This window comes from Excalfactoria chinensis, chromosome 24 (genome assembly GCF_039878825.1).
Source record: "Excalfactoria chinensis isolate bCotChi1 chromosome 24, bCotChi1.hap2, whole genome shotgun sequence".
NCBI lineage: Eukaryota > Metazoa > Chordata > Aves > Galliformes > Phasianidae > Excalfactoria > Excalfactoria chinensis.
Genome location: NC_092848.1, coordinates 1,985,636 through 2,013,435, shown reverse-complemented (window position 1 = coordinate 2,013,435; position 27,800 = coordinate 1,985,636). Strand labels below are relative to the sequence as shown.

The window sequence follows — 27,800 nt, the reverse complement described above, 5'->3', positions numbered from 1 at the left end:
GATAGTCCTCACCTGTCCTATAAAGCGCTGTGTTAATCTGGTCATTGGGGTGCGTTAATGAGCAGCTACAACAAGCTTATGCAAATGCATGTAAAGTTAGAGGACTGGCATATCGGGCAAGGCTTCTGTGCAACTCCTTACTGTTAAATTGACATTGGAATCGCTTGTGGAAGAACTGCTCAACTTCTGCAGCTCAAGGAGAACGAAGTGAGTGCTGTACTGATAGAAAAGCCAGTCCTGTGGGTGATGTGAATGCTGTTGGAGCTAAAACAAAGAGACATTCCATGGCTGGCACTCCTTGGTGATAAAGAAAGTAGGTAAATGACCAGGAACTCGCTATCGAGGGCAAGAAAGTTGCAGTACATATGTGAATGAAGTGTCTTTGGTTGTTTTTCCTTCCTGATTTCATCTATCTGAGTGAGGTCGGTGCCTTTGTGTTATGGTCAGTGCAGAACTGCCCTGTCACGGTGCGAGTTAATCGTTATCCATCTTTTTTGCAAGAGAAATAGCAGCAGCTAACAGTGGAAACCACCCGGCCTGCTCGGAAATGAACTTCTGGGAAGGCAGAGCTTGGTGCACACTGACTGCCCTGCTCTGCTGGCTGCAGGGCTGCTGGTGGCGCGGGGAGGATGCGCTGCGCACGTCGACGTGTCTCATTGCTGTTGCCTTGTTTTATCGTGGTGCCTCTGAGTGCACGGCTTAACTTTCTCTTTCTCCATCCCTTTCTGCAGGCTGTCCTCGGGAGAGGCAGTGGGAGGCAGTGGAGCTGGCCTCGGCACCGGGAGAGGCTGGACTTCCCGTCTCTCTGTGCTGAATGGCTGCGATGGCGCCCGCTCTCACTGACGCAGCAGCTGAAGCTCACCACATCCGATTCAAGCTGGCTCCCCCGTCCTCCACCTTGTCACCTGGCAGTGCCGAGAGCAACGGCAACGCCAACAACATCCTCCTGGCTGCCAACGGCACCAAAAGGAAAGCCATCGCTCCGGAGGATCCCAGTTTAGATTTCCGAAACAGCCCCACGAAGGAAGAGCTGGGCAAGCTGCAGCCACTAGTGGCCTCTTATCTCTGCTCGGATGTAACATCTGTCTCTTCAAAAGAGCCTCTGAAGCTGCAAGGAGTCTTCAACAAGCAGACAGTCCTTAAATCTCACTCTCTCTTATCTCAGTCCTTCTTGAAGACGAGTGATCTGTTGGGGAGGCAACCGGTATTGGAATTTACTTTGGAGAATCTAAAAACAATGAGTGCTAACAGCCAGCCACCTCTCCCGCAAGCGCCTGTGAACGGCTTGGCCAAGAAATTGGCCAAAAGCACCAACTCAGACCATGAAAACTCTAGTGCTCTGAACGGTGGGAAGTGTGCTTCTCCTGCTGCCGCCCTCCAGGGCGTTGACTATAATGCAGGAGGTTCTGAACTGGGGGACTTGAAGGCCGGGTTGACCAATTGCACTCTTCCACACAGAAGCCTTGATGCGGAACGCGCGACTCCTTTTAGCAATAATAGCACTGCAAACAAATCTTCCCTTAATTCCACGGAGCAGCAGCAGCAGGTGCTGGAAGGTGGCAGCGGAGAGACCAGGTTGCCTGGGGTTGTTGGTCACTCGGACTTTGGGAGCAGTAGGTTGGAGGAGCAGAAACCTTCTCTGTCAGCCGGCCATCACAGCGCTCTCGACTCGGAGATGAGGACGAGGGCTTTGCTGCGACGGCAGGCGGACATTGAGAACCGTGCTCGAAGGCTGCAGAAACGTTTGCAGGTGGTGCAGGCGAAGCAGGTGGAGAGACACATCCAGCAGCAGTTGGGTGGCTTCTTGGAGAAAACTCTGAGCAAGCTTCCGACTTTGGACCCTGTGAGGCATCGCAGCCAGCTGATGTTGACCAGAAAAGCAGAAGCAGCTTTGAGGAAAGCTGCGAGCGAGACAGTTACTTCAGAAGGTCTCAGCAGCTTCTTGAAGAGCGATTCGATATCGGAAGAACTGGAGAGATTCACGGCCAGCGGCATGGCCAACTTGAGATCCAGCGAGCAGGCGTTTGACTCGGATGTCACTGACAGCAGCTCAGGAGGAGAGTCTGACGTCGAGGAGGAGGAACTGACCAAAGCAGATCCGGAGCAGCCCCACGTCCCGCTGTGAGTAGCAGCCGTGCTTTGCTTCCTACTGGCGGGGTGAGCTGAGAGGTGGCAGGTAGAGAACCTGGGTGTTACGGGGACGTGTTTGGATAGGCTTGGATCGAAGCAGGAAAGGTTAAAACTGGTGTGACTGGTGGCCTGCTTGGTGGTTCAGCTCTGAAGACGTTCTTCATGCCCACAGTTGTGTTTTAGCAGAGCAGACCTAAAGTACTGTAAGCAGTTGTGTCTGGTTGCTTGCTTGTGCATTGGACCTGTCCCGAAACGGTTGTCTTCTCACAATGGGAACCTTTGGTGCAAACCAAGGCAGAGTTCTGTTTTGTTTTATGTTATGTTTTGCTTGTGGGAGGGAGAAAAGCCTCTGCAAGGGTTTGGTCTGAGTGCTGGTGGAAGAAGTGCCCTCAAAAGAGATGAAGGAAGAGGTTACTGGTGGGAATCTTGTTTGTGAGTGGCATTAAGTGGTGACAGCAGCCTAATGTGGTGTTAACTGGATGCTGTTTGCATAAGTATTAGCTGTGAGTTTATGTGTGGAGGAGGAAAATCATCATCAAGGGGGGAGGCCTGGGCAGGTCAAGGAAGGTGAGAAATTCTTCTTCCAAAGAAAAGCATTTTTCCCCAGGAGAGCTCACTGCCGTCCTTAGGGCAGGTCTCTGCAAAGGCCACGCTCTGTGTTTGGACTGTGTGAAATGCTGCTTGCAGATGTGCTCTGTGCTCACTGAGCTCAGCCTGTGGCTGCTGCTGACTGAAAGCTCTGCAGCCCAAGCGGTCCTCAATGGAACGGGGACCTTATTGGCACCCCCACCCTACTGGGGGCTTGCTCAGATCTCTATGGATGCATTTTGATACCTGTTGTTCAAAGTGATGCTCCTGCTTGGTCTGTACTGCCATGAATTCTACTGAGTGAGGTGGGTGGATGCAACACGTGCTCAGTAACTTGAGCATCCCCCCAAAGAGCCCCTCATGTGGATGGATGCTGATAAACACCATGTTAAAGCTCTCAAATACCGAATTCTAGCTAAACTTCATGCTCTGGGATGTTAGCACAGGATGAATTTCAGTGTGGCTTGAGCACGTGTGGTGCTGGTTGGATGTAGGGGCACTCTGCCCTCGTGCTGTTAGAGATGAGTTCAGTGGTGTCACTCCTGTTTGTAATGCATGCAGACTGTTGGGATTAGCAGCAAATCGGAGCTGATTACTATTGCAGTGACTGGAGGCAGCGTTCAGCAAAGTTTCGTGTCCAAGATAATATTAAGTTTCCTATATTACGGCTTTATGTGTTGTCTAGCAAAGTGAAATTTCCTTGCCACTCATCTTAATCCCAAGTGGAAGTGCGGTATTCAGAGACACGATGCGTGAAATCCTTTGCTGACTTCTCTGCCCTCTGTGTTAGTCATGCCTGTACGTTCCCCAGCCCTCTTTAAAAGCCAAAGATTTTAAAGCCAATGCCGAGCTCTCCTTCTGTTGTGTGCAGTGTCAGAAGCTGCTCTGTGTGTGTGCTGCCATCCAGGGCAGGCCCACCAACCCTCGTTTAAGGTTGATGCCTGTGGGTGTTTAGCGATTTGCCTTTGCAGCATTGACTGCCCTGTTGGCACGAGTGCTTTGACGTTGGGTCTTGTGAGCTCTGGTGCTGTTGAGGCTCAGTGCAATGTTTGTGCTTGTGACTGGAACTCCTGAAGTCAGCCCTAGGAGCTGCTGCATCCCAGCACATCTAAATAGCCGCCTTCTCAAAGCAGTCGGATGAGGCAGGAAGGGGAAAGGCTGACTTTTCCATTGGGAAGCTGCCTTGGGCAGCTCCTTGAATGTACAGAAGCATTGTTCCACGTTTGTGTGAGCAAAGAAAGCCAAGCCTTGTTGCAGGGTGGCTCAAATACTGCAGAATAGCTGGATTTTGCAGCTAGCTGAATTTCCTTATTAGACGGAAGCCTTTTTTTTGTACTGTGTTTATTCATTATTCCAATAGCAGACAGTATAACTTGATGGTGCCTAAAAACTTCTGTCTCATCCCTTGGTTCTGTTCCTGGCTGCTCCTTCCTTCCCCCCCAGGAAACTCCTTGCTGGCTTGGAGCTCCTCAGGCAGAGCAGTGCTGTGAGTGCTGCCCTGCAGCCCGCTTGCAATAAGTGACTGCATTGCCCGTGGGATCCGAGTAGAAGCATGCAAAAGAAACAAAGACCTGTTTACATCAAGCTTAGATAAGGGCTGACCTTTGAGTTTTTCTGGCACAGCGGCATTCCAGAAACAGCATCTGGTCAAGGACAGACGTGAAGCATTTGCCCCGCTGTGTCCTGTCTGCTCCTGCCCACAGAGCAGGGATTGCATCCTTCCAACAGAACTCAGGATGATGTCCTTCTGCAGCTCTCCTAGGGAAGGTGCTGTCATTCAGGCAGGTAACCAGGCCATGGTGTGATGCATAAACAAAGCAGGGAGGTATTTGTTACACCTTTTTTGGGAAGCCCTGCCAGCCCTGGGCTTGGTTTAATAAGGCAGCTCACACAGCTAATGCAGAAAGAAAGGTCGTGCAGGTTGGGTTGCTTCACAGTGCATTTACACTAAGGTGGTTCAAGGACCACCACATGGTTTCATTTGCTCCTGGATTAATGATACAGAACCACGTGTGTCTGTAGCAGCTGCTTTCCCCAGGCTGGTTTCTTTGTGTTGCATTTGAGTTGCATCAGAACTCTGTTTCTGGCTGATGAGTTAGCTGTGCTGGGCAGCCCTGTGGCCATCAGCTGGGAAGTGATAGGTGAGTTACCCTTACAGTCTCCAACTTAGTGATGGGAAGAAATACTGGGTGGGAACTTCACTTAGTTCAGAGCTCTTACATGGAGGTTGCATCGAGCTGAAGGTTTCACTGACCAAATCCCAGCAGCTCCTGCAGGCTCAGACAGTGCCCTGGGTGCATCCTGGTGGTTGCAGTGCCTGCAGTCAGGATGCTGGAGCACTCTTTGTAATTATCCCGTGCCGTAGTGGGAAATCCGAGCACCTTCTGCATTGCAGTGTTGCAGTGAATCACTGCACGGCTGGTGTGCTGGCTGCTGCCTGCCTGGGCAGGGGATTGCTGGGCTTGGAGGAGTAATGAAGGTGTTTGGCTCATGGGTGCAGCACTCACATCAGGGTCCTGCATTGGGCATGGCGCCCGTTAGGGGCTGTTTGAGGGGAGCTTGTGGTCGGTGCATCAGTTGGCTGAGCCATCAGAGTTCTGACATTTTTCTCCCTTCCTTTTGTTTTCCACGTGTGAGTGCCATAAGGCAGCCCCTACATCCAGGCCTGTCAATGACATCTCTGTGTCAGCGGTGTGGGGCGCAGAGCCCACGCTGCACAGTGAGGAAGCTTTCCCTGCGGATCACCATCGTGTTTTGCTCTCACTTAGAACAGTGGTCAGTTCATCTCTTTATGACGTTCTGTCAGTTCTTTGCTTGTGCTTACATGGTGCTTTTCTTATCCTGGGCTTCCAGATGTGTTTGTAGGTCCTGTCTGCAGCTCTGCTCCTCAGCCATTTGTGAGCATCTCTGTGTCAGGCTGGAATTGCTTGCGATAGCAGCAGCTCCTTGGTTGGGGTGATGCCCCTCAAACGACTTTCATCTGAGGAGGGGGAGAGAGAGAGAGAGAGAGCAAATCCTGAGCATGTGCTTGCTTTGCATGTGAAAGCAGAAGAGCAGAGAGCAGTTCATTGTTCAAAAACGCTTAATCAGGTATCCAGAGTAAGTAGGACACTCTGCGAGTCCCTGTTGCTATTAAGAAAAGAGGGCACAACCAGAACGCTGCTTGGAAAGGATGTTAAGGAAAAAGGAGTGTTGTTTCTCGTACAAACCGTGGCCCTGCACACCTTGTAGAGGTGCAGGGGATGCTCAGCAGGCTGCTTGACTTTATCCCAGCTTGATCCCCGTCTGTGCAGGGTTTGGGTGTCTGCTCAGTGCTCACGTTGCCGCCCGCAGAGCTCGTTATGGCAGTGCTGGCTTCCATCCTAGGGGGAGTTTGATGCCTTGGGTTAAATATATCTTTCTGGGCTGAAGTTGTGTCAGAGGGGGAGGTCACAAGCAGAGGTTGCTGGGCTTGGGGGCAGAACGCAGCAGAGCACCTTCCTTGCAGCATTCTGAGTGCATTGCAGGCATGCTGACCTGCGGGTGCTGCATGTTGCTCCAGCAGCAACCCATTGGAGTCTGGCACTACCTGTAACCTTGTGCTTCATCTCTGCAGCCCTGACCCAATGGGGCAGTGAGGAGGAATGGGCTCTCCCTCAGATGTGGGTGATGCGTTGGATGGGTTTGAATAAATATTGACTTGACTTTTCATTGGAACAAGTCCATCGTGGCATCTGAAGGAGCAGAACTATGTTTGTGAATGCAAACCCGTGCTACAGGAGTGCCGTGGCAGCTTGTCTGCTTTCCCAGAGCCTCGTGTTAAGCTGCAGTTAGCATTTGAGCAATGGGAAGGGGCCCTGCTTAGAGCTGGTCTCAACTATTGAGCTCTAAAGCACTGTCTGGGGGGTGGGGAGCCGACCTGGGTTGCCTTATGGCCACATCTGTAAGCGGCTGCGGTGCAGAGATGCGTTTTTGTCCTCTTTGATGCCGATCCAAGATGAAAAGTGACTGTGCCTGGCGTTAAGAAGTGGAGGAATGGCAAACGTGGGCTCCCTTAAAGGGGATCGCAGAGGTGCGCTTCGCAGATGTGCTTTTTCTCCCTGCAAGACTTTGGCTTTCATTATGCAGCAGCGTTGGCTCCTTTCCCCCTCCTTTGTTCTCCCTTCCAGCAGCTCCGTTCCGGTTGCTCTCAGCAGCAGCTCTACGCTCCTTCCAGCCGGGAAAGCATTTCCCTCCCTTTGCTCATCTGGCACTGCCCCCCTCCCTGCCCTGTATTTTCCATGCGCTGTGTTTTGGGCACACCCTGGCTGTGAGCATCTCCTTCCCAAGGCTTGTGTGCTCTGCCAGGCTTTCCTTGGAGACAGCACTTAGATCGGATGGGACTTCATAGCACTCAGGCTATGAGTTGCTGTGTTTGTCAATGAAGGGACAGACGGACACGTGCCTTTGCCCATTCCTGGTCTTACTGGTTGGTGATTCAGCCACAGGTTAGAAACAAGCTGCCGTTGGGTCGGCTGGAGTTGTCTGTCTGGGTCCTGTGCTGGTGCTGGTTCTGTTCTCCAGCCTGAGCTGCAGTTCTTTGCATGACTTACCGATGTGCTGCTGGTCATTGATGGGACGAGCTGTTTTGCTTTGAGTAACATCCAGCTCTTCTTTCCGCCCTGACCTTCTCTGCAGTGAGGTTGCCTTTTGGAACGCCTGCCGTGGTGCTGAGCGAGCTATTTATGGGAGGTACCTGGCACAGGTTCTCATGGCCCCCCCAGCACTACGGGGCTGCACTGCTTCAAGAGCTTTCATTTCAACAGGGGCACAGTTGCAGAGCTGTGCTGCTGAGAGCTTCCACCCGCTGCTGGGAGTGTCTCAAGCTGCTGCAAACAGCCGCGTGCATTGAGAGCAGCCCTGCTGTGCAGCATGCAGCAGCAGCTCCTGGGGCTGCGGTGCTTGGGGGGGGGAGGTGGAAAGGGCTGCATTGAGGCTCAGGAGCCATCGGCCTCCAGGTGAGCAGCTTGGCAGATGGCTGCGTGCTCTCTCTCCCCTGTCCTCATGTGCAACCATGATGTGGGAGCTGCAATACGAGATGTTCCCTGTGATAATGGTGGCGGAGTTGGGCCGGCCGCACCTCGTGACGCCGCTGCTGGAGCGGATTAATTGGTGCTGTCTTATGAATGGCCGAGCTCTGTCCTCAAGCACTCAGTTCTGTAACATATTTTGCCTGCTTTACAGCTTCGTCTGTTAGCTGCGTGCATCCCTGCTCCGCAGAGTGCAGACTTGGAGCTCTCATGCTTGCCCAGTTGCCCTGCAGTTGCAGCACCAAACAGCGCTGCCGGAGCTCTGAGTGTCACTTAACTTCTTGAAGTGCCTCCCAAGCACGCTGGGCACACGCAGGGGTTGCCTTGGGAGATGTGACTTCATTGGGCTGCTTGTTTAATAACACATTCTGGATCTGAAAGCAGCGCAGAATCACTGACACCCACCCGCGCTACAGCAGCGACTTGTTCTTATCGGGCTCAGAAGGTTTGGTCATCAAATTAAAGAGGGAAATAAGGAGGATGGAGGTATCCCTGGTGCAGCAGAGCTGTAAGCTTGCATGTGTGACTTTTTTAAAGCTGTTTCCATGGTAACACATAATGATGTTGAAAATGTTGCAGGACTTTATTTGTATGAGGCAGGACTTTATTAATGGAGGGCTGTGAAATGGGGGGGGGGGGATGGAAGCTGATTGTTCTGCTGTCATTCATTGCTCAAGGCTGTGCAAGGCGTATCTCAAAAGTGCTTTTTCACCCCAGCCCGCTTGCAGCTGGAGCTTGCTGCCATCTCTTAGGATACTGGGTTAAATACTTTGAGCTGTTACCCACATTGTGTTGGTGGGGTTTTCTATGAGCTGAGCTGGGTTAGAGCTGGGATGGCTCCATTTGGGCCTCTCTGCAGCAGAGGAGCTCATAGGGCTTTACAGGCACTCAGCATTTAGTGCGTTCCCTGGTGGCTGCTATTTAATGACCAATATTGAGCTTTTGCTGCTTCAGGGCTGATGATGTTACACTGCATTACCAAATCCAATCCGCTCTGGAGTAAGAAGCAAGGTCGGGTTTTTGCTTCTCATTTGTTTTTAGGGGAGAGTTAATAGAAGTCTCAAAAACGGATTCTTGGAGGGGGAAGAAAAGGCCTCAAAAAGAGGAATTTCTGTGTGTGCTTTAATGAACGTGGGTTTGAGTTGTGTGATCCCTGCACAGCTGGGGAGCAGAGGGCAGCAAAGGACCCAGTTGACCTTGCAGGTAAATGGCCTGTAGGAACACAGCAAGAAATTGCCGTGGTCCAGATTTGCTTAAACATCAATGCATGGACGTCTCACTTCCGTGTGTCTTATCTGTGGCTCTCTGTTATCAAGTTAGTTATTTAATCTTCCAACTGAGTTAGGTATTAAGTCCTCTGAGGCCGTGCTTTGTGATGGGGAAGCTGCTGCTGGCCAGGTGTCTCACTGTCCTCTTCTGTCCCTATCTGCAGCTCCCTGGTTTAGTTCTGCCCATTCAGTCCCTTGCAAAGCAGCAGCTCTCCATGCTGAGTTGCTGCAGGAGCTGCTGCCATGCATGTGCCTCTGAAATCTGGGTACCTTGCATGGCAGGAAGAGATCAAATCTTACAATGTCTGTGCTTTGCATCCTGGTAGTGTTTTCTTTCTTGTTTTTTTTCCCCTTCTCTCCAATTTATATCTGGATAGCAGAAGCCATGTGGCTCTGTGACCCACAGCAGCTGGCCTTGGGAGTGCTGGAGGAGGTGAGTGCACGCCAGGTGGGCGCTGCAGCTGCTTTGGCCATGGGTGCTTTTCCTGCACCCGCTGAAAGGGAGCAATGCAGCTGCAGTGCAGCCCGAGCTGTGATGTGCTGCAGCCTCTCCATGCCCTCTGTGTGGAGTTTCTCCTTCCCACGTGCCCCCCTGCTGTGGTCTGGGTGCCCGGAGGTGGCTGCTGGGTTGTAGGTTAATGTGTTTTTTTTGGAACAAAATGAGCTAGAAATACAGGAAGTGTGAAATGGCAGCTGCTGGGGATCCAGGCTGAGCTCCTGCAGAGCTTTAGGGGCAGTTGTGTGTCCCACTGTGCCACGGTAATGCGGCTTCAATGCAAACCATAGCCGTGCTCCCTGTGTTGGGTGGTGGCAATGTGAGGAGGCCGAGGTTCTCTGCGTGCTTCCAGCTCTGCTAAAACTTGCATCTCTCTGGCCAGGAGGAGGAGATTCCTTTTGAGCAACTACTGCCATTTCTAGGCCTGGGACAGTAGCATAAATAACAAACCACAACGGCAAAGTCTGCCTATTTCTGTGTGAATCGGAGCCCTGCTCCATGTGACTGCTGCTATTCCAGTGCTGCCTATTTCAGAAAACCAAGACAATCAGCCTTCTGTGGGGCTGAGCTTTGAATGCAGAACGCTTGCAGGGCTGCTGCTCCGTGCACAACGTTTTGTGCTTATTGCCTTTTCGCCGTGTCCGACTGGAAGAAGAAAAGGATTCTGTGCTCCTGCTCTGTCCTGGGCTGCTCTCCTGCCCCGTGCAGCAGTTCCTGAAGGCCAGAGGGAAGGTGCAGTTTGTGCTGACACAGCACAAAAATAACTTGAAGAAACAGCAGCATCGCTGGGAAGGCTGGCGAGGCGTCGAGCGCTTCTCCTATTCCAAGGCAGGCAAATCTGATACAGATTAGTTTGAATTATCATTTACCTGAGTATCATCTTTTGACTTTGTGTTGCCAGGCGTGGGTCAGAGACTCGTCTTGTGGATGAAATAACTCAACCTGAGGTGTAGGCAATGGCACAGGGAAGATCCTTCTTGTTTTGGTTCATTTTGTGCTCGAGGGCAGCGCTCCTATGCAGCCACCCAAAGCACCTTAACTCCTTCTGGCATGAACCCGTTCTCCTTCAGTGATGCTTGTGGAAAAACTGAACCGAAAGCTTTGGTTGCTGCAGGCTCATGTGTTAGATCTTCAGCTGCTTTACGCAGTGTATGTAGCTTTGCTTTCTTTGCAGCTGCTTTTTCAGTGGGCCGGAGCAGCTCTTTGAACCCTTGGAGGGTGAAGTTCCATCTGTCTGCAGCTGTGGAGGTGATGAACTCCTTCACCCTTTGCTGGGGATGCTGCACGTGCCCTGCTGCCTCTCCTGCATTAGCTGTCCTGCACGAGCATCCCCGTCTCCTGGGTATGATGTGTACTGTTGCTGCTAACCCTCCTTGTTTTGGCTGTCGGTGTGGTGTTTGTTATCAAAACAGTGTCCTCTGGAGGAGCAGAGAGCTTTCATAACCCATCTGGGTTGTCATGGCACAGCGCTGCCTTGTCCCTCCATGTGTGTGCGCTGTGACCAGGTGTGCACTGGTTATGTTAAATGCCTGAAACCCAACACTGCAGGGCTGGGTACAGGTAAGCCCTGATGGGATTAGCTGCTCTGCAGATGGAGCTGCTTGTTTTGCCTGCTGTGAAGTGAAGGTGAGCGCTGGGACAAAGGCTCTCCATGATAAATCTGAAGGAGAAATGACTTATTCACGCCTTTTGGGGGCCGTATGGAAAAAAGTGCTGAGAAATCCCAGTAGTTCTCAGCAGGATTCTGTGTGTGTTTGTGTGCTCCCCTCCCCGAGGGCAGGAGCTGTGGCTTTGCTGCTGGAGCTGCGCCTTGCTCCGCTCCCTCCTCCCATCCTTTGCATGGCACAGTGTGGATCTGAGCACTTCTGCTCTCAGTGGTGCGGCTCCCAGCTCAGGTAGGGGGCATGGGAGGCCTGCTGGTGTGTATTGCAGGCTTCAGGTTGAATCCCCAGCAGCTTGGAGCTGTGATGCTTGCACAAGACGTCAGTGCACTCGTAGCAGTGACGAGGCAGGCCCTGCTAATGAGGAGCTGGCTGCTGCTCTGTTACTGGGGGAATCTGCTGTAGGAATCCTCTTTATTGTTGTGCTCTGATGTTGTGGCATTCCTCAGACCTGCTTTCATCTCACTCATGTCTGCCTGCTCACGGCCAGCTGCACCCGGAGCTGCGTTAAGGCTTTGCTGTATGGAACTGAACTGCTTTCCCCTTCCTGTGCAGCTTGCTGGGGGATGTTTTCTGCTCTGAGAGCTCTGTTGGAGGCGTTGGAGCTCTCAGCAAGTCAAACAAGTGGAGTGCTGGTTGGAGCCGGGGGATTTTGGTCCAACAGGAAATACAGGGATGTGTCTGTGCCTGTCCCACTGCCCTTGAGAACTGCTGACCTGGTACAAATGGAGCATTAATGGGAGTATTGGAGCTCCCGCACGTCTCGCTTCATTTCTGAGTGTTACTTGTCCCAAATCATCTCTTATTTATGTAGCTGATGCTTGCCTGGACAAAGGAGGCGTTTGGGAATTGGTGGTTTTGTCCTTAGTGGGGCTTTACATTGTGGCTTTTCACAGCAGTGGACAAATAGGCAACATCTCCTCATCCTCATCCCCTGCACAGAGCGGTGCAGCTCTGGGTCCAGCTATGAGAAGATGCCCTGACCCTCCTAAAGCTGGGAACCCTCTGGGTCTGGGGCAGGGAAAGCCCTGAACAGTTTAGCTGTTCATCCCACGTGGCCCTTTGGACCCTTGGAGGCTTTGCAGCAATCGACTTGCAGTGGATTGCTCTTTGTTTCTGATACAATTACTTTTGTGTTGGCTTCTGTTGTGAAACGCTTGGCTTCAGAGCTTTTGAATGCGTTTGAAAACTTAACCATGTGTCTCAGGCTTTTTTCTTCCACGTCTGAATAACATCAACGTGGGTCAGAAGAGCTTTGTCCTAAAGCAGTGGGGCTCAGGACCAGCCCGGTACCTCCCCACCATGGCAACTGGTCCCACTCATACTGTGGCCATCAGTCACTGTGCTGCTGGCAGCAGATTGTAGGATCATATCAATCACATTGAACCATAGAATGGCCTGGGTTGTACAGACCCACAGTGCTCATCCAGTTCCAACCCCCTGCTATGTGCAGGGTCACCAACCAGCAGCTCAGGCTGCCCAGAGCCACATCCAGCCTGGCCTTGAATGCCTGCAGGGATGGGGCATCCACAGCCTCCTTGGGCAACCTGTCCCAGTAAAATCCCAGTGCAGTGAGGATCTTTTCTTTGTTCTGTTTTTTTTGCATGAATCTCTTCAGGTTTTCTGTTCTCAAGCACGGAGGTGATGGTGCTATTGCAGGCCCTTCTAAAGAACCTCTGCCCATCAGATGGAGCTGATGGTTTGTGGAGCAGCTGAGGGCTGTGCTGCTGGTGGGAGCTCTGCCTCTCGTACTGCTGTCTCAGTGCTGCCAATGCAGGCAGCTGCTAAAAATACCCCATCTTCCAGAAGAATCTATTCTTGCAAATCGGAGCCTGATATTAAATAACATCCTGTTGATGGCCTGGGATCTAAATTAAAGCAGCAGGCCAATAACCAAGGCTAAAACTTGAGGTGTGAGTGCAGCCCTTGCATGGGGTGCACATGTAGCAACGTGAGTCAGACGCTGCAGCGAATCCTTGCGTTCAAAAGAAATGAATACTGGGTTTTGTTGGGTTTGTTTTTTTCTCCTATGAAGCATCAAAAGCATTCTTGTGTTCTTTTGCCGGGTTGCGTTAATCATTAACAGCTTAATGAGTTGAAGTGCAGTACCACGTAGATGTGTAAACAGAGCGACGAATAGCTGAGACACAGAGGGATGGTTCAGGGTCAGGAATAGGGTGCAGGAAGTGGAGTCACAGAGAGCTGCAGTCACCAGGAGGAGATCTAAAGGCTCTCCTAATTACATTAAGATATAACAGAGCCCGTTTGGGGGAGGGCAGGCAGCAAGGTGTGCGAGCAGGCAGGTTTGAGAGCTAGAGGTGCATGGACAGCTGCTCACAGTACAGCCAGGGCACCAGCAATATCCTCTTTGCAGCAGCAATCTGGTCTTGGTCTTTCTCCATAAGTTTATTGCACAAAGAGGGGAGTTACGATGGAGTTCCTGCAGCTGTTTTTGTGCTTTAGAGCGTGCACTAAGTAGGAAGCTCTGCTTTTGGGATAGGTTTTATACGTGCTTGCAAGGGTTGGTTTTCAGTCCTTCTCATGGGGCTGTCCTTGGGGGCTGCTCTGTGTTTGGGGTGGGCACTGCTGGTCAGAAGGTGGAACCCATTAATCCCATTTATTGTCTTGCTGTCTGACTTGTCCTTCCCATTCCTGCAGCGCTCTGTAGGATCTCACAGCTCTGATGGTGGGAGCTCTTTGCTTTGCTTTTGGGGGTGAGCAGCACGGAGCAGATATTTCTGTTTTGAAGTAAAACAAGTATTGAGAACTCTTGATCAAAGCCCGGCGTTTTGTCTTTTCCATGGAGGAATAAAGGGGAGAACACTGCTGTGCAAAATAGGCTTCATCTAGAAAACAAAGCTGAAAATCCTCTTGTATCTTCCCTAGGGAACACGAGCATCTATGCTGACTGTGTAAGTGTGTTTATATCCTGCTGAGAAAGAGCAGGCGACTGTTTGGATCACAACAAAGTGAGCGTGGTGGCATTGGGCTGGGCACAGTGCTGCTCTTCTCCCCAGCCCCATAGCACTGCTTGGGGATCCGTGGGCCCACACGGCCGCCTCTGCCGAGCTGGTGGGAGCTCTCCCAGTAACAGGTGTCTCTGAAAGCATGTGCTGCTATTTGCTGCTATTGGCTGCCTGCTGGTGAGGAACAGTGTTCCTTTGTTTGGAGAGAAGGGAAGCCAGCCAAGCTCTCAGTGCTGCTGCACGGTGGAACGTACCTCGCTGCTCAGAAGGCAATAGGCTGCTTAAAGTGAGATCACCTGAACTGCAGCTTTCATCTTCCTGCCATCACTGAGCCATGTCCTGGTTGGGAATGCATTGCTCGAAGATTCCGTCTGCTTTGTGAATCTCTCTTGGGTCCGTTTCTCAGGGCGGGAGGAGGGAGAAACTTGGGTTTGGGTTTGTTCTGGTGCCCTTTTGGGGGGGAGGTCTGTAACAACACACGGTCTCATCATTGCTCTTCTTGGTCTCAGCTGCCACCTCTGCTGAGTAGCTGTGCTCTGACTTGGGCTGGAAAAGCCATTTGGAGTCTGAAGCTCCCTTTGATTGCTGGGCGATGTTAATGGAACCTGTCAGAGCTGGAGCTGATGCAGGTGGTGCTGTCAGAGGGTGCACAGCCCGAGCTGATGCTTCTCCCATTGCTTTGCTGGGAACAACTGGGTCCGGTGCCATCAGAGCAGGGTGTTGTGTTGCGTGGGAATCCGGGGGAGGAGGCGGTCAGCTGGGAGGTGTTTATTGCAGGGCCTTGGAGACAGAGTTCTTGGATGGTGTAACAAAACATCGGGCCCCTCATTAGAGGTTGAGTTTCCATGTTGGGGGCTGGGGGGGGGTTGTGTGTGTGTGAATCCTCTCCATCTCCTGTTTGTTTTTTCCCAACCAGGAGGTGCTGCTGTTGGAATTCAGTGTTGGGTTGGGTGCAGGCAGGAGGCAGCGCTGGATGTCAGATAGCACTGCTGCCCTGCTTTGTGAATCAGCCTTCAGTCGCAGGAGGCAGTAGGCAGCTCTGTCCCGTGCAGTGCAATCTCTGGGGCTGGAAGCTGGCATGGCAATGCACAGACAGTGCTGCTTTCTGATGTTAAATACCAATATGGCATTGGATGGAGTTCAGTAAGAAGCTTTCCCCCCGGTATTGCATTCTGTGTTCAGATGTTCACCTGAGGAAACGTGTTGCAGGGATTCCATGTCTTATTCAGTGTGTTCTCTTCAGGTCTGTGCTCTGACCGCTGTTACCCCAGGGTGAGCTGCAGGTTGGTGACGCTCATGCTGGAGCTCAGTAGGTGCTGTGTGCATTGCAGGGTGCTTTCAGCAGTGCCTCCTGCACAGCACAGCAGTGCCTTGGAGCTGCAGCATGAAGATTCAGAGCTGCCCCAACAGCTGCCTGGCTCTGCAGTCACCATTAGTCAGCAAACAGCCCCGTGCAGCTGGCTGCCGTGGGGCTGCATGGCCAGGGCTTGGCTCTGCTTGCAGTAAGGACGAAGCAAAGCAAGGCACACTGCAGCTGTCATTAAAGAAACACCTTTCCTGCTTTATTAAAAAGCAAAAACTTCTCGTCCAACTTCCATTGCCCTCCTGGCTTGGTCAGCTCTTTGTGCCTCCTCCATCTGCACCCTGGGACAGCACAGTGCTCCTTTCCTCCCCATCACAAATGCAGTGGGAGCTGTCAGTGGGTGTGCAGCTCAGCCCTGCGTGGGCAGCACAGCTCCAGGGATGGGAATCACAACAGTGAGGGTGACAGGCACAGCCCAGCCAGGCTTCTGCTCGTTATAAGGAAGGGAAATGCCAAGTCCTGGGGATCCTGTCTTCACTTCTGCCATGCGATGCACTGTAAGATCAGAGGGAAGATGAGCTTTTGATTAAAGAATCATTTCTATTCCAGAATTTCCCTTAAAAAAAAAAAAAGGCTTGTTCAGGTCCTGGCAGCAGGAACTGAGCTCAGATGTTCTGTTGCAGCAAACCTTGGCACTGTGGTTCCCTATGAAGCTGCAGCACTGCTTGGCAAAGCTTGCAAGCTTCCAGTGGTCTTGTCTGAACCTCATCCTGAAATGTATCAATATTAAGCATTAATATCAATATTAATGTATAGCATGTTCTATTTTGGTTAAAGCTCTCAGAGCTTTTCCAGCCTCCTATGAGGTGTTTTTCCTCTGTTTCTTATGGTTGGAGGGCAGAGAAATCTCATAGGCCAGAAAGAGAGGAGATCCTACAACAAAAGCTGGACCCTCCTCTGCTTTTCAGGCTGTTCTGCCATGCAAGGGTTGTATTATTTACCCCATTTTAGGGTCAGAACTGGGCTGGACGGGTTTCTTCACCCCGCCTACAAGAAGCAGTTATTCATGTGGCTGTGCAGTGCCAAGCAGAATTCCGAGCGATGCGCTCTGGAAGGGATCCAGGCATTTTAATTGGTGCGTGTGTGTAATTCTAGTCTTCTCCGTCGGAGCCAAGTCTGCTCTCCTTAGACTTGCTGATAGCGCTGAGCACATGGAGTGTTTGTGTAGTGCTCTCAAGATGCAAACACTGACTAACCTGGGAGCTGAGCTTGGACTTGCTTTTAGTGAGCGCTGACTTGGGTTGGGGGGGGGCAGGGGGTGCTGGGAACAGCCCTGCTGTACCCCAAAGTGCTTTTGGGGCTGCTCTGCGTGGCTCTGGGAGCACCCATTGCTGGGATGCAGAGCCCAGTGCCCCGTTGTCTCAGTGCTTTTGCTCATAGGGGCACTGTCTCTTCCTGTAGTTCCCTTAGCAGAGCAGGTGGCTTTATTCTTTGGTGCCTTGGCAGGTTTCCTCTTTAGCCTTATTTTAGAGAGCTGAAAGAGGAAGGGGGCAGAGGGTACGTTTTGAAGCCTTGTTCTCTGTGCACTGTATTCCCACCAGCGCTGCAGAGCCTGGAATAGTCCACAACCCTTTGCTATTTTGAAGGTGTTGTCTCAAAGTGGGGGATGTTGTCCATGTAAAAGAAGATTGCAAAGAGGAGAAGCATTGAGACAGAGAAAGGAGGCTCCGAGGCTTTATTCACCCGGTGAGCAGATGCAGGGAAGATGCTCTGCAATGAAATGATGCTTTTTCTGCTTTCATGTTTGTTTGCAATAATAACAACGGCTGCAAATGGGTACAGCCTGTTCCTTTCCCTGCTATGCGATACGATGACAGAGAGACTTGTTTTTCTTTAGTAATAACTGATGCATTTTTATTGTTTAAATACACTCAACGAGGCTGTTGGTTCGGTCATAGCCTGGGCAGTAGCAGCACAGCTGGGTGCTCGTGCCATTGGCCCTGGTGCAGAGAAGCCTGAGGCTGCTTGCAGTGATGCCAGGCAGGCACTGGTTGCTTGGGTCAAGCAAACTGGAACTGAGAATGAATGGGGTTCTGTGGCATGTTTGCTTTTGCAGCGTATGTGTGACCTCCTGAGCAGGTGTTGGAGGGTTATTCTCTGCTTGAGGAGAGGGAAAGGGGAAAGAGGGGACTGCAAACAGAGCTCCAGGACCCCAAGCTGGGGGTCTGCCCGCTGCTCCCTGGCTGTGCCCATCCCAGCTGAGCCCCAGGCAAAGTGAGTGACCTCTCCCTCGGCTGCTGCTTCTGTTTGTTCTGCCTTTCAGAATCATCGTAGGCTGCATTTCTAGTGTGTTTACTCTTAGAAAAGTTCAGGTTATGTCACCTCCTTCCTCTCCCGGGGGATATCCTGTGGAAGAGACAACTGCCTTGAGAAGCACTTCCCAGCAAAGCTGTGCTCCTGAAGGTGTTTCCCAGCAAGAGCCTGAACTCACTGCTTGCTGCTGATGGGGCTGTGCTTGGTGGAGACGTGGTTCCATAGGGAGTGTGAGTGAGTTCCAGCTGCACGCCGGCTGCAGGGAGAGAGCAGCAGTGTGGGCTGTGCGACTGCTGGTGCTCTGTGGCTGTGTTCACATCAGCTGTGGGACGCTGAGGAAGCAGATCCTCCAGCAGATTGCAGCTGGGAGGATGAGCACAGCTCTGGTGCAGCACCAGGGATGCTTATTACAAGCGGCTGCAGGAGGAGGTGCTTTTCCATGTCTTCTGCTTGCATGTTGCAGTCTCTGTGCTCAGAGCTCCATCAGCTTGCAGGACCTTGCACTCCGGTGATGCTCCCATCTGCTTTGCTGGGATGGTTGTTACAGCAGCAGGTCTTCCTCGGTGTATGGGTTGGGTAGGGGGTGATGCAGCTCCGCTTTGCACCTTTAGAGGTGGGATTTTAGAGGAACTAGAGGGAAATCCTTGGATTAACGCCTCCATGGTGGAGCTGTTTGCATGCAGTGACCCAAACCCTTGTGCAGAACTCAGCATGGAGGTGTTGAGTGCTCCGTTTTTACCTGTTTGTTCTACACAAATAAATCCCAACGATTCCAGCCTGCGCTCTTTGGTTGCTGCTAAATATGGGCAGAAGCACGAAGCATGCTCTGTTCTCACTCGCTGCTCGTGCAGTGAGCCATCTTGCTGTCAGTGAAGCCTTTACTACTTTTTGTTCCTTCAATCAAGTTTAATTTAGCTTCTTGTTTTCTGCAGAAATTACTCAAAGTGCCTCCTGTTCCTCTTCTCCCCTTTCAGTTGCTAATCAGCTGGGATGTGCTTTGTCTGCTGCCGATCTGAACCGTTCTGATGTCTTAGCAAGAGTTACCTTCAAACAATTAAATATTAAAGAGAGATATATATTTTTATAGATGTGGAGCTCTGGAGCTGGGAAAACCAGAGGAGGAACAGCTGAAACAGTGCAGTGTGGGGCTGCAGTTGTGCTGGGCGCTGCAGATGGGTTTGGGTTATGGCAGGAGATGGGATTCCTGCAGTGCATGTGGGTCGTGGCCGTTTGGATTTGCTCAAAGGCTGTATGGACACCAGTGGGAGTCCTGCAGGTGGAGGGCAGTGTGCCCTGGATTCATGCTGTCCTTTGGGCTGCGTTCCCAGGTTGACGTTGACCCCTCTGAACTGGAGATTCTGGGAGGTGAATTGATGATCTTTAAGGTCTTTTCCAACCTGAGCGATTCTATGGTTCCACGTGGGCTTTTATGTTCTTTTTTTCCTCGTTTTATTCCCCAACATAAAGGAGAAGGGACTTTGTTGCTTCACTTCATGTCAACACCATCACACAGGAGAGTGAAACCCAACAGGGATTTCATCGAGGAGTTCCTTGGTTGCTTGGTTCCTGGCTTAGATGCCCTCTCCCTCCTGCCTCTCCCCTCTCACAGCCATCTGCCTTTCATCTGCTTCCTCGTGTCTCTCTGACCTATTTATGAAATCTATTTGCACAACCCTTTATGCAGCGGTGGAGTCCAAGTGTTTGAAATGTGACCAAACTGATTTCCTCTTTGTTGAGTTGGCCCAGCCCACGAGCTGCCCATCAGGACCAGCAGGTACCTCCGCTCCTGTCTAATGAGAGATATTGGTTAAACCAGAGAATATCGAGGCAGGATGCAGGGAGCTTGGCCACGGGGCTGGCTGGGGGGTGATGCTTGGGTTGCAGCCTTCATTTGGTGGCATTGGAATTCCACAGAGAGGAACTTCATTTCCAAAGCAGTGGACAGTGACTCCATTGTCCCAGCAATGCCTGTGCAGAAGGGAGCACTGAGGGCTGTCAGCAGGCCAGGTTCCTGATCCCACACCTGTTGGCCCTATGCTATTCTCACATTAGGGATCTGTTGCAGCTGCTCTTGGCTCTGGCTTTGCTCTGGAAGCACAAAGCTTTGAGTGCACACCACTGTGATGAGTGCAGCTGGTGTTGATTGGTCGTCGTAATGCTCATCTGTGCAGGGAAGAGCCAGCAGTGCACCCATATCTCCCTGTAAGTGCTGGTAAATGAGGAGCCTGACACCCTGCTCAGCTCCCATTAAGCATCCCAGCCACTGGTGGGAGCATTTCTGAGCTCCAGCCGTCTCGTGCCCTGTGTGAACTGTTGGGAAACACTTTGTCATAAGGCAGATGTGTGATGGAGCAGAGGGTCGGTGGGTTTTGGGCTGTATCTCCATGGGTAGCACTGTGTGCACAGCTGCTGCTTCTCACCCTTTTTCTCTTCCTTGCTTTCCTGCCTGGCCAGGTGGGGGTTCTCCTGCTTGGACCTAATTCCATCTCTCCTCCTTCATTGTTCACTTGTCTGGCTTTGTGAGCTGGTGCCTTTTGGCTTCATGCACTTGGACTCTGCACTGTGCACTTTGCCATGTGAATCCCTGCTCCAGCGTGCCCAGGGTGCCGCTAACCCCAGCACCAGCACTGGGGGTGTAATTAGGTCACAATCAGAGGGAGTGACAGCTAACGAGCTGGGATCAAACCGGCATGGCAGCGAGAGGTTTGTACTTTACTCTGTGTAAATGGAGGAGTGGTTTGTGATGTGAACACTTGGGGTTGGGGGGGGGGTAGGGATGAGCAGCACCCTGTGAAGGAGGGGGCAAAAAACCTACAGCACTTGGTGGGATGTTGTTAATATTGATGCCTTGTGGGTGGGTTCTCCAGCAGTTCAGTTTTAAAGGTGCGTTTGGAGCACTCCAAAATCACATCGTTTCTTTCTGGGCCGTTTGGAGTAATCCAGAATGAAAGTTCAAGGTTTGCATGTGCAGACTGAGATGTGTGTGGGCCATCATATACCAACCAATGGCTTGGCTCTTTGTTTGGTCATGTTACGTTAGGAAAAGCTGGGAGAAATGGAAGTAGTTTTGGGGCTGTGTAACCCTGTGTAGGGTTTGGGCAGAAGGATGGAGCAGTGCTGCAGTTAGTGGTGTGTCCTTGAGAGCCTCTGGGCTCAGTAATGTACCCTGCTGACCTCTACCTGCTGGGAGCAGAGGGGTTCCCCTGTGTGTGCCCTTGGATGGAAACCTAAAGGGGAATTCTCATCTGAAAGCAGAACTGAGGATGCTGACAGAGGGCTGTGATGCTGCAGGCTGGGAACTGAGTGCTGTGTGAGCTGTTTGTGCATCCCCGACCCACATCCAGCCTGCAGTGTCAGAGCAGTGTGTGCAAACCCTGGCCTTGTTCTGCCGAGGGATTTGCAGCTTGGATGGTGTGCACAGGGATTCCACCAGCCCTTAGCCCTGCAGAAAAGAGCTCGCAGGCTCATTCAAGCTGCTTCCTTCCCTCCTCCAAGGCATGAGCGCTCTCCCAGGGTTTGAATTACCCCGTACTCTTTTCAGGAAAATAAATAGGGTATCTGTAAGTTTAAACATTAAGGCCTTTGTCAACCCGCAGCAAGTAGCACGGGCCTCCTGTGGATAAAACTATGTTGGGGAGGGGGGGTAGGTCCTTGCTTTACAGTGCATTGAGTCCTGGTGAAGGATGGATGCTCGACAGCTCTGGGACTGAAGCCCTCTGTCTTGGGGACAGGTGGAGTGGAGGCAGTGAGTCAGTGAGTCTCTCCCTGACTCTCTGCTCTGAGCTGCTTGTGCTGAGCGTGTTTTTGCCCTTGTAGCAAAGGGCAGCGTGCGCCACGAGGGCAGGGGAGAGGATGGTGGCTGCTCTGACTCTTTGTGCAGCCCTCAGCTCGGTCCTCCTTGCACAGACAACTCCTCGGTGGGAAAAGCCATATAAAGGAGCCAGGAGTGGCTGAGAGGTTTTGGGGGCTGGTGCAGAAAATGTGGCAGGTGCTGCAGGGGTTGTGGCCGATCACAGGGAGGTGATATGGGATGTTCCCTCGTTAGTGGTGTTCACTAGCGGCTGCTTGCTCTGCAGGAAGGCTCTTGGAGCTGGCTGGAGCTCCGTCCTTCCTTGGAAAGCCACAATGCTCTTTGTGTCCTCCCCCCCATGTGTTCCTTCAGCCCTTTGGAGCATCTGTAGCAGAAGGGTTTGAACTCAGCTGAACAATGAGGGCTGAGCCTTTCTTCTCCTAATGGGAATAAAATGGGATTTTCACAGCTGGATTGTACAGCGTGGAGCTCCACATCCCCGCTCCCTCTGCCCAGCAGCAGCACCTGCCCCTGTGCTCGGACTGGACCTGCTGCCATGAAGCTTTGCTGCAGGGTCCAGCTGCTGGTTCCTTGGCTCTTCTGCTCCCATTGCTGATGGCTGCCCTGCCCGGTGCTGAGCACAGTGTGACCCCCGTTACCCTTCTGGCATCCCCCCTCCCCTTCTTCTCTTTCTGTTTCTCTCTGCACTTCTTCACACTGCTGTACCCATCAGCATTCCTTCAGCCAGGCTTCCTTTTCCCCTCTCTCGCATACAGGGCATGCAGGCCGTCCTGCTCAGAGAGGGAACTCCTGGTGTGGATCCAAGGGAAACAGCACGTCTGCCCCTTCCCTTGGCTAAATGACCTTCAGATTTAACACTGATGGGCAGCTTTGTCCTCGCTCTGCCTGTTTTTAGACCATCTTTGGGTGCAGGGAGCCCTGCATGCACCCTCTGGAGCTGTGCACATCCCCATGGCCTCGAGTAGTGGAAAAGGGAAGAGCTGGGAGCTGCGTGTGCTGGAACTCTTTGCTTCCCTGGATGCTGGCACTGAGCGCTGTGCATGGGGTGATGTCCCAGAGCATCATTCCATCCATTCTGCCTTAAGTAAACTCTTGAACAATGAGAAGCACGTCCCAAATAAGTCCCGTTCTGATGCAGCGCCGTTCGCCAACCGGAGCCGCCGTCCCGGGCTGGCAATAATTGAACAGAGTTTGTGTCTTATGGAATATTGATTTACTGCGGAGCGTAAAAATATGCAGTCCTCAGCAGAAGGGCCTCTCCAATTGTTATGCTCCAGGAACTGCCGCTGCTGAGGAATGTGAAATAAATTTTCCCTTGTAACAATGGCTCTCCATTTGCATAAGTCTGCATTGCCCTCCCCGCGGGGCCGGTGGTGCCACCGACGGGACAGACCCGGAGCTGCTCCATTTGCACACACACAAAGGGCTCTGCTGTTGGGTCACTGCTGCAGCTCCTCGGGCTCTTTGCTCCGTGCCCCGAGTGTCTGCTCTGCTGGCTGTTTGGTGGAAGAATTCAAGGCTCCTTTTCCTTTTGTGCATGGTTGCACTCATTGCCATTTCGGGAGCTCTGAGTTGCAGGAGATGCAAGAGGATGGGTTGGGTGCTGGTTGTGCATTGGGCGCAGCGTGCAGAGCTGTGCCTTGCTGCTGTGTTTGCTGAAGGGAGGTGGTTGGCACGGTGCTGCTGCCACATCCTGCTTTCTGAGGGCATAGATACGACTTACAATGAAAACTGTGCATCTAGATAGACAGCGGTTGTGTTTTCCTGTGCAGTTCAGCCTGGTTGGGGAGGTGGCAGTTGTAAGCAAAGCAGCAATGCTAATAAAGGGCTGTGCTTAGCAAAAAGGAGCATGCGTTCTTGGAAGAAGTTTGTTGTGAACTGAACTTGTATTTCATTGGGCACGAGGTTGGTACAACGAGAGGGGGGTGTGTGAGCTTCACAGTGCATTGCAGCCAGAGCAGACAGTGCCTTGGTCAGGAACTCGGCTGCAGGTGACATGGTATGGATGTGATAGTGGGAATGGCTGTTTAGGAGGGTAGGTAGTGATAGGACAATGGGGAATGGTTTTAAACAGGGAAGGTTTAGGTTGGATTAATTAGGAAGTTTTTCACCCAGAGGGTGGTGACGCACTGGAACAGGTTGCCCAAGGAGGCTGTGGATGCCCCATCCCTGCAGGCATTCAAGGCCAGGCTGGATGTGGCTCTGGGCAGCCTGGGCTGCTGGTTGGTGACCCTGCACACAGCAGGGGGTTGGAACTGGATGAGCACTGTGGGCCTGTACAACCCAGGCCATTCTATGGTTCAATGTGTATCTCAGGGGCCACATCCAGCTCTGACCCCAGACTCCCAGCAGGGCTCTGAGCTTCCCCTCAGGGCCCACACTTCCCATTGGGAGGGCTGGGAGCAGCCAGCACATGGCAGTGACTCAGCACCACCAGCACTGTGCTGAGTCACTGCACACCACCGCCTGCTCCGGGAGGTGCTGAGCTCTGAGATGCTGCACGCGGGACCTCCACATCTCATCCAGCATCATCCCTGTGCAGGAGTTCAGCCATCATGGAACGACTGGCCTGGGACTTTTGGCCTCTTTTTTCCCCCTCTTCTTTGTTTTTTTTTTGCCTTCCTTTTAATAGGGATGAACAGAGATGCCAAAACAAACCTTTCATATCCTGACCTGAGCCACGGCTGCTGTGCAGGCGCAGCACCCAGCTGAGCGCTTTGCACGGCTGCTGCTCACAGGGAGGGCATCAGGCTGTGCTTGGAGCAATGCAGAGCATGCAAAAGCCCTGAGCAGGGCTGTGTTGGGTGCAGCTGAGCAGAGCTGTGCACACAAGAGCCCATCAGCATCCGTGGGCTCCATCCACGGGTGGGGGCGGCTCAGCCGAACGAGCTGTTCACGTTGGCTCCTTGGCAGGCAGAAGTGTTGCCAGCAGCTAATGAGATTGTTCTCCAGCACTCGTGGGGTTTTCTCTTCCTCCCTTTGGAGCCGTCATGTGAAAGCATTGGGCACTTTAACTCTGTCTGCTCGCAGAGCTCAAGGCGTGCAGCAAAGCGTCGGGGCAGAGCAGTGATCCTGCAGCACAGGGGGATGCAAACTGCAGCTGAAGGTGGGGCAGAGCAATGGAAAAAGTTGGGTTTGTATCATCTGAATTGCACGTGAGCAAAACGCTTGGCTTTTCATCTGCCTTCTCCCTATAAGCATTGGTGATACTAGCTGAGTTTCACCTCGCTGTCAGGACCCAGTGCTTCAAATAAGAGCTGGTGTAACTGTGAGATTTCTGTTGGCACCTTGCTGTTGTTTGGGAGTAGTCCTTGTGCCTGTATGGACACGAAGCGTTGCGTTGTGTTCATGCTGACAACCTTTGCCCCGGGGCTGCTGCCCGGCGGTAGGTAACACACGTGCAGAGTTAATATGGATAATTGGCCCTTTAATAGAGCTGAGTGTTTTAAACTGTCATACTTGAAACTGCTTTTGTGGTCTGTTGGCAGGTTGTGTCCTTGCTGCGATCTCAGGTGGCCATGGCAGCCCGGTCCCGCTGTGCCCCACTCGCTTGCTGCTGGTGCAGCGAGGTTTGGGCTTGGACCGTGGGTTCCTGCAGCTGCATTGGGATGATCCCTGCTGATCTTCACCCTGCAGCCTGGTTTGTGTGCATCAGTTTGGTTTAAGCTCGTGTAGGTGGCAGCCGTGTTCCGGAGTGCTTGTCTACACTGAGCTTGCACAGCCCCGCAGCACCTGGCTGCTGAGCATGCAGGACCCGGTGCAGCTCATACTGCTGGGAATGCACTGACTGAGGTGCTGCTCTTCCTCCTGTGCTGCATGCACCATCCCAGCACATGCTGTGTCCCCTAGCAGGGCAGGTGCTGCCAGCTCAGCAGGTGGGATCAACCATCAGCATCATTTCAAAGTCTGCAATGCTTAAAGGGAAGGGATCAGCTTCCCTTGCCCCGGCAGCAGCTGTGGGGCTGCACTTCTGCTTTGCAAAGTGTTCAGAGAGGGATTCAAACTAAAGGTTTTAAGGCTTTACTCTTTTATTTCTGTGTGATCCAAATGAGTGCTGTTAACAGAGTGGGCCGGCGCTGTTCAGCCCACTCGGGTGCTCTGTAAGCTGACGTAGGGAAGCAAAGGGAAGGCTGAGATTTCGGAGCTCTCAGCAGCTTTCTGCCTTCCTCCTGCACCTCTTGGTCCCCAGAGAGCAATGCTAAGGCTGCAGAGCTCTGGTGTAGAGTCCAAAGCTTGGGGAGGTCTGACGTTGGGCTTGACCCAAGGCTGCTGGAGTCGAATTGCCTTCAGCTTATGCAACAAGAGTATAGGAGAGGTCAGTTCCTGGAGAAATAACGTGTTCTGGGAAGGCTTGTGCTGAGCCAGGCGCAGCAGGGGGCTCTTTGCATGGTGAAATATCCCAGAGGGCAGAGCTCAGGCTGGTGGAGGTCTTAGTGAAGCTGGGGAAGCCTGCAGGCTGCTGGTGTAATTGCTTGTGGTGGTGGAAATGTGCCTTCATCTGCTGGCACCAAACCGGAGGTGCTGTGCAGGGTGTGGGCAGTGGGCACCGGTGGGTTTTGCTTGCACCACGCAGGTACCGTATCCTGCATCAGAAGCACCACAGGGGGATGAGGGGAGGAGAAAAGGGAGTTGTTTTGTTCTGAGTTCACAGCGTTGTGCAGCACTGCATTTGCTCATGCAGTCTGTGCTGCTGCCTTGTTTCTGCTCTGTGTTGGTTTGTACTTCCTGGGGAGCCTGAGCGTTTATTCAACAGAATCAGATGCTCGGGGTGTGTTTCTGTGCTATAAGGGTTTCTAATGCAGGAGAGCAGAGCTGTGGATTTACACACACGTTGCTCTTTGTGTTCCCGTCGTGTTGTTGTAACAGCGGACCATCAAATGCAATGGTGCGGTCCATGCATCAGCAAAAGCACATTTATGTTCCAACTGGGCTGCATTTGGTGCTTGCAGCAGAGAGAAAGCAGGTAGGGAGTCAGCTGAGGGCTGCAGACTGTGGGTTCCCCATGCACCCACACGCGTTGGTGTGCTCTCACCTTCACTTCTCAGCCATGCAGATCAGAGGTGCAGCTCACTCAGTAATATCTGATGCTTTTTCCCGGCTTCTTTGTTTGCTGGGTCAAGCCACCTGATGCAAAAATGATTTGCTGCCGCTTGCTTTCCTTTGCAGCACCTCCTTGAAGGGCGACAGCTTTTGCAAGGCACTGTGAGCTCTCCAGACACGATGGGTGCATTGTGAAGCTTGCCCTTGTGTGGCCACGTGCTCCGTGCTGGTGTCGGGGTGTATTTCTTGACCAATGGCTCCTTGCAAAGAAGGTGCAGTTTGGGAAGTTTTGTTCCCTCCAGCACCTGCAGAATTGGGTCTGGCTGCAGCCAAATGGGACCAGAGCAGCTGTAAAACCTTAACTCCTGCATAGGCAGAACTTCAATCACTGGGTACCCAAAGTTGTTTTCATGTCGCCTTGCAGAGATATGGCTTTTACAGCCCATCTGTGGCTGGGCTGGTAGTCATTAGCAGTGGCTAGATGGTATCAGCCGTGCCATTCAGCGTGTTGCTTTTGATCTGGCTGTCGGTTCTGCTCAGCTTTCTGTGGGCTGTATAATGAAAGTCACACTCAAAATCATCCCCCCCCCAACCCCCTGTCTGTTCTTCCAGGAGACGAAGGGCAGAGTGGAGATGGGCAGCAGACCGTGCAGCCATCGTCAGCCGTTGGAATTGGCTCCAAGCTCACGTCTCAGACCTGGAGTACCGAATCCGGCAGCAAACAGATATTTACAAGCAGATCAGAGCCAATAAGGTGAGCGCTGTTGGGATCCCGGGGGGGGGGGTTCTGCCCTTTCTGCCTCCTGGTGGTTCTCTTCTGATGCAGCAGGGACTGCGTGTGCAAAGCATGATGTGTTTTTTCCCCTCCCTGTATCTCCTGTTGCACAGCTGTGACTAATGGGGTTGCTGTTGGGCATGGGCTGAGTGCAGTCCTCTTCCACTGTGACATGAAGAGCAGCACCTCAATTAAGAGCCGCTCTTTGGGTGCTGAACAACACTTGCTTTTGCATGTGTGCTGCACTCCTCCATCACTCCTTTCTTTCTTTGGGACTATCTGAAGATGCGGCTTAAGAATAAGAGACCTCCCGGGGAGGGTTGGGGGCTGTGGAGGAAGCCATCTTCAGGTGCTTATCTGATGGCGCAGCCTTAAAGCTGAATCAAAGGGGAAATAAAAAG

At 52.3% G+C, this 27,800-nt stretch overlaps 1 protein-coding gene across 5 annotated transcripts in view; it reads left to right on the top strand.

The window, feature by feature from the left end:
• The window catches only part of KANSL1 (KAT8 regulatory NSL complex subunit 1), a 57,769-nt gene that overhangs the window by 14,043 nt on the left and 15,926 nt on the right, over positions 1-27,800 (top strand). For all 5 annotated transcript variants that reach the window (XM_072356741.1, XM_072356738.1, XM_072356740.1 and 2 more), the window contains 2 exons: positions 732-2,121; positions 27,237-27,378. In XM_072356741.1, coding sequence (XP_072212842.1) covers positions 815-2,121; positions 27,237-27,378 — 1,449 coding nt within the window. In that variant the 5' untranslated portion in view covers positions 732-814. The remainder of the gene's footprint in view (positions 1-731; positions 2,122-27,236; positions 27,379-27,800) is intronic.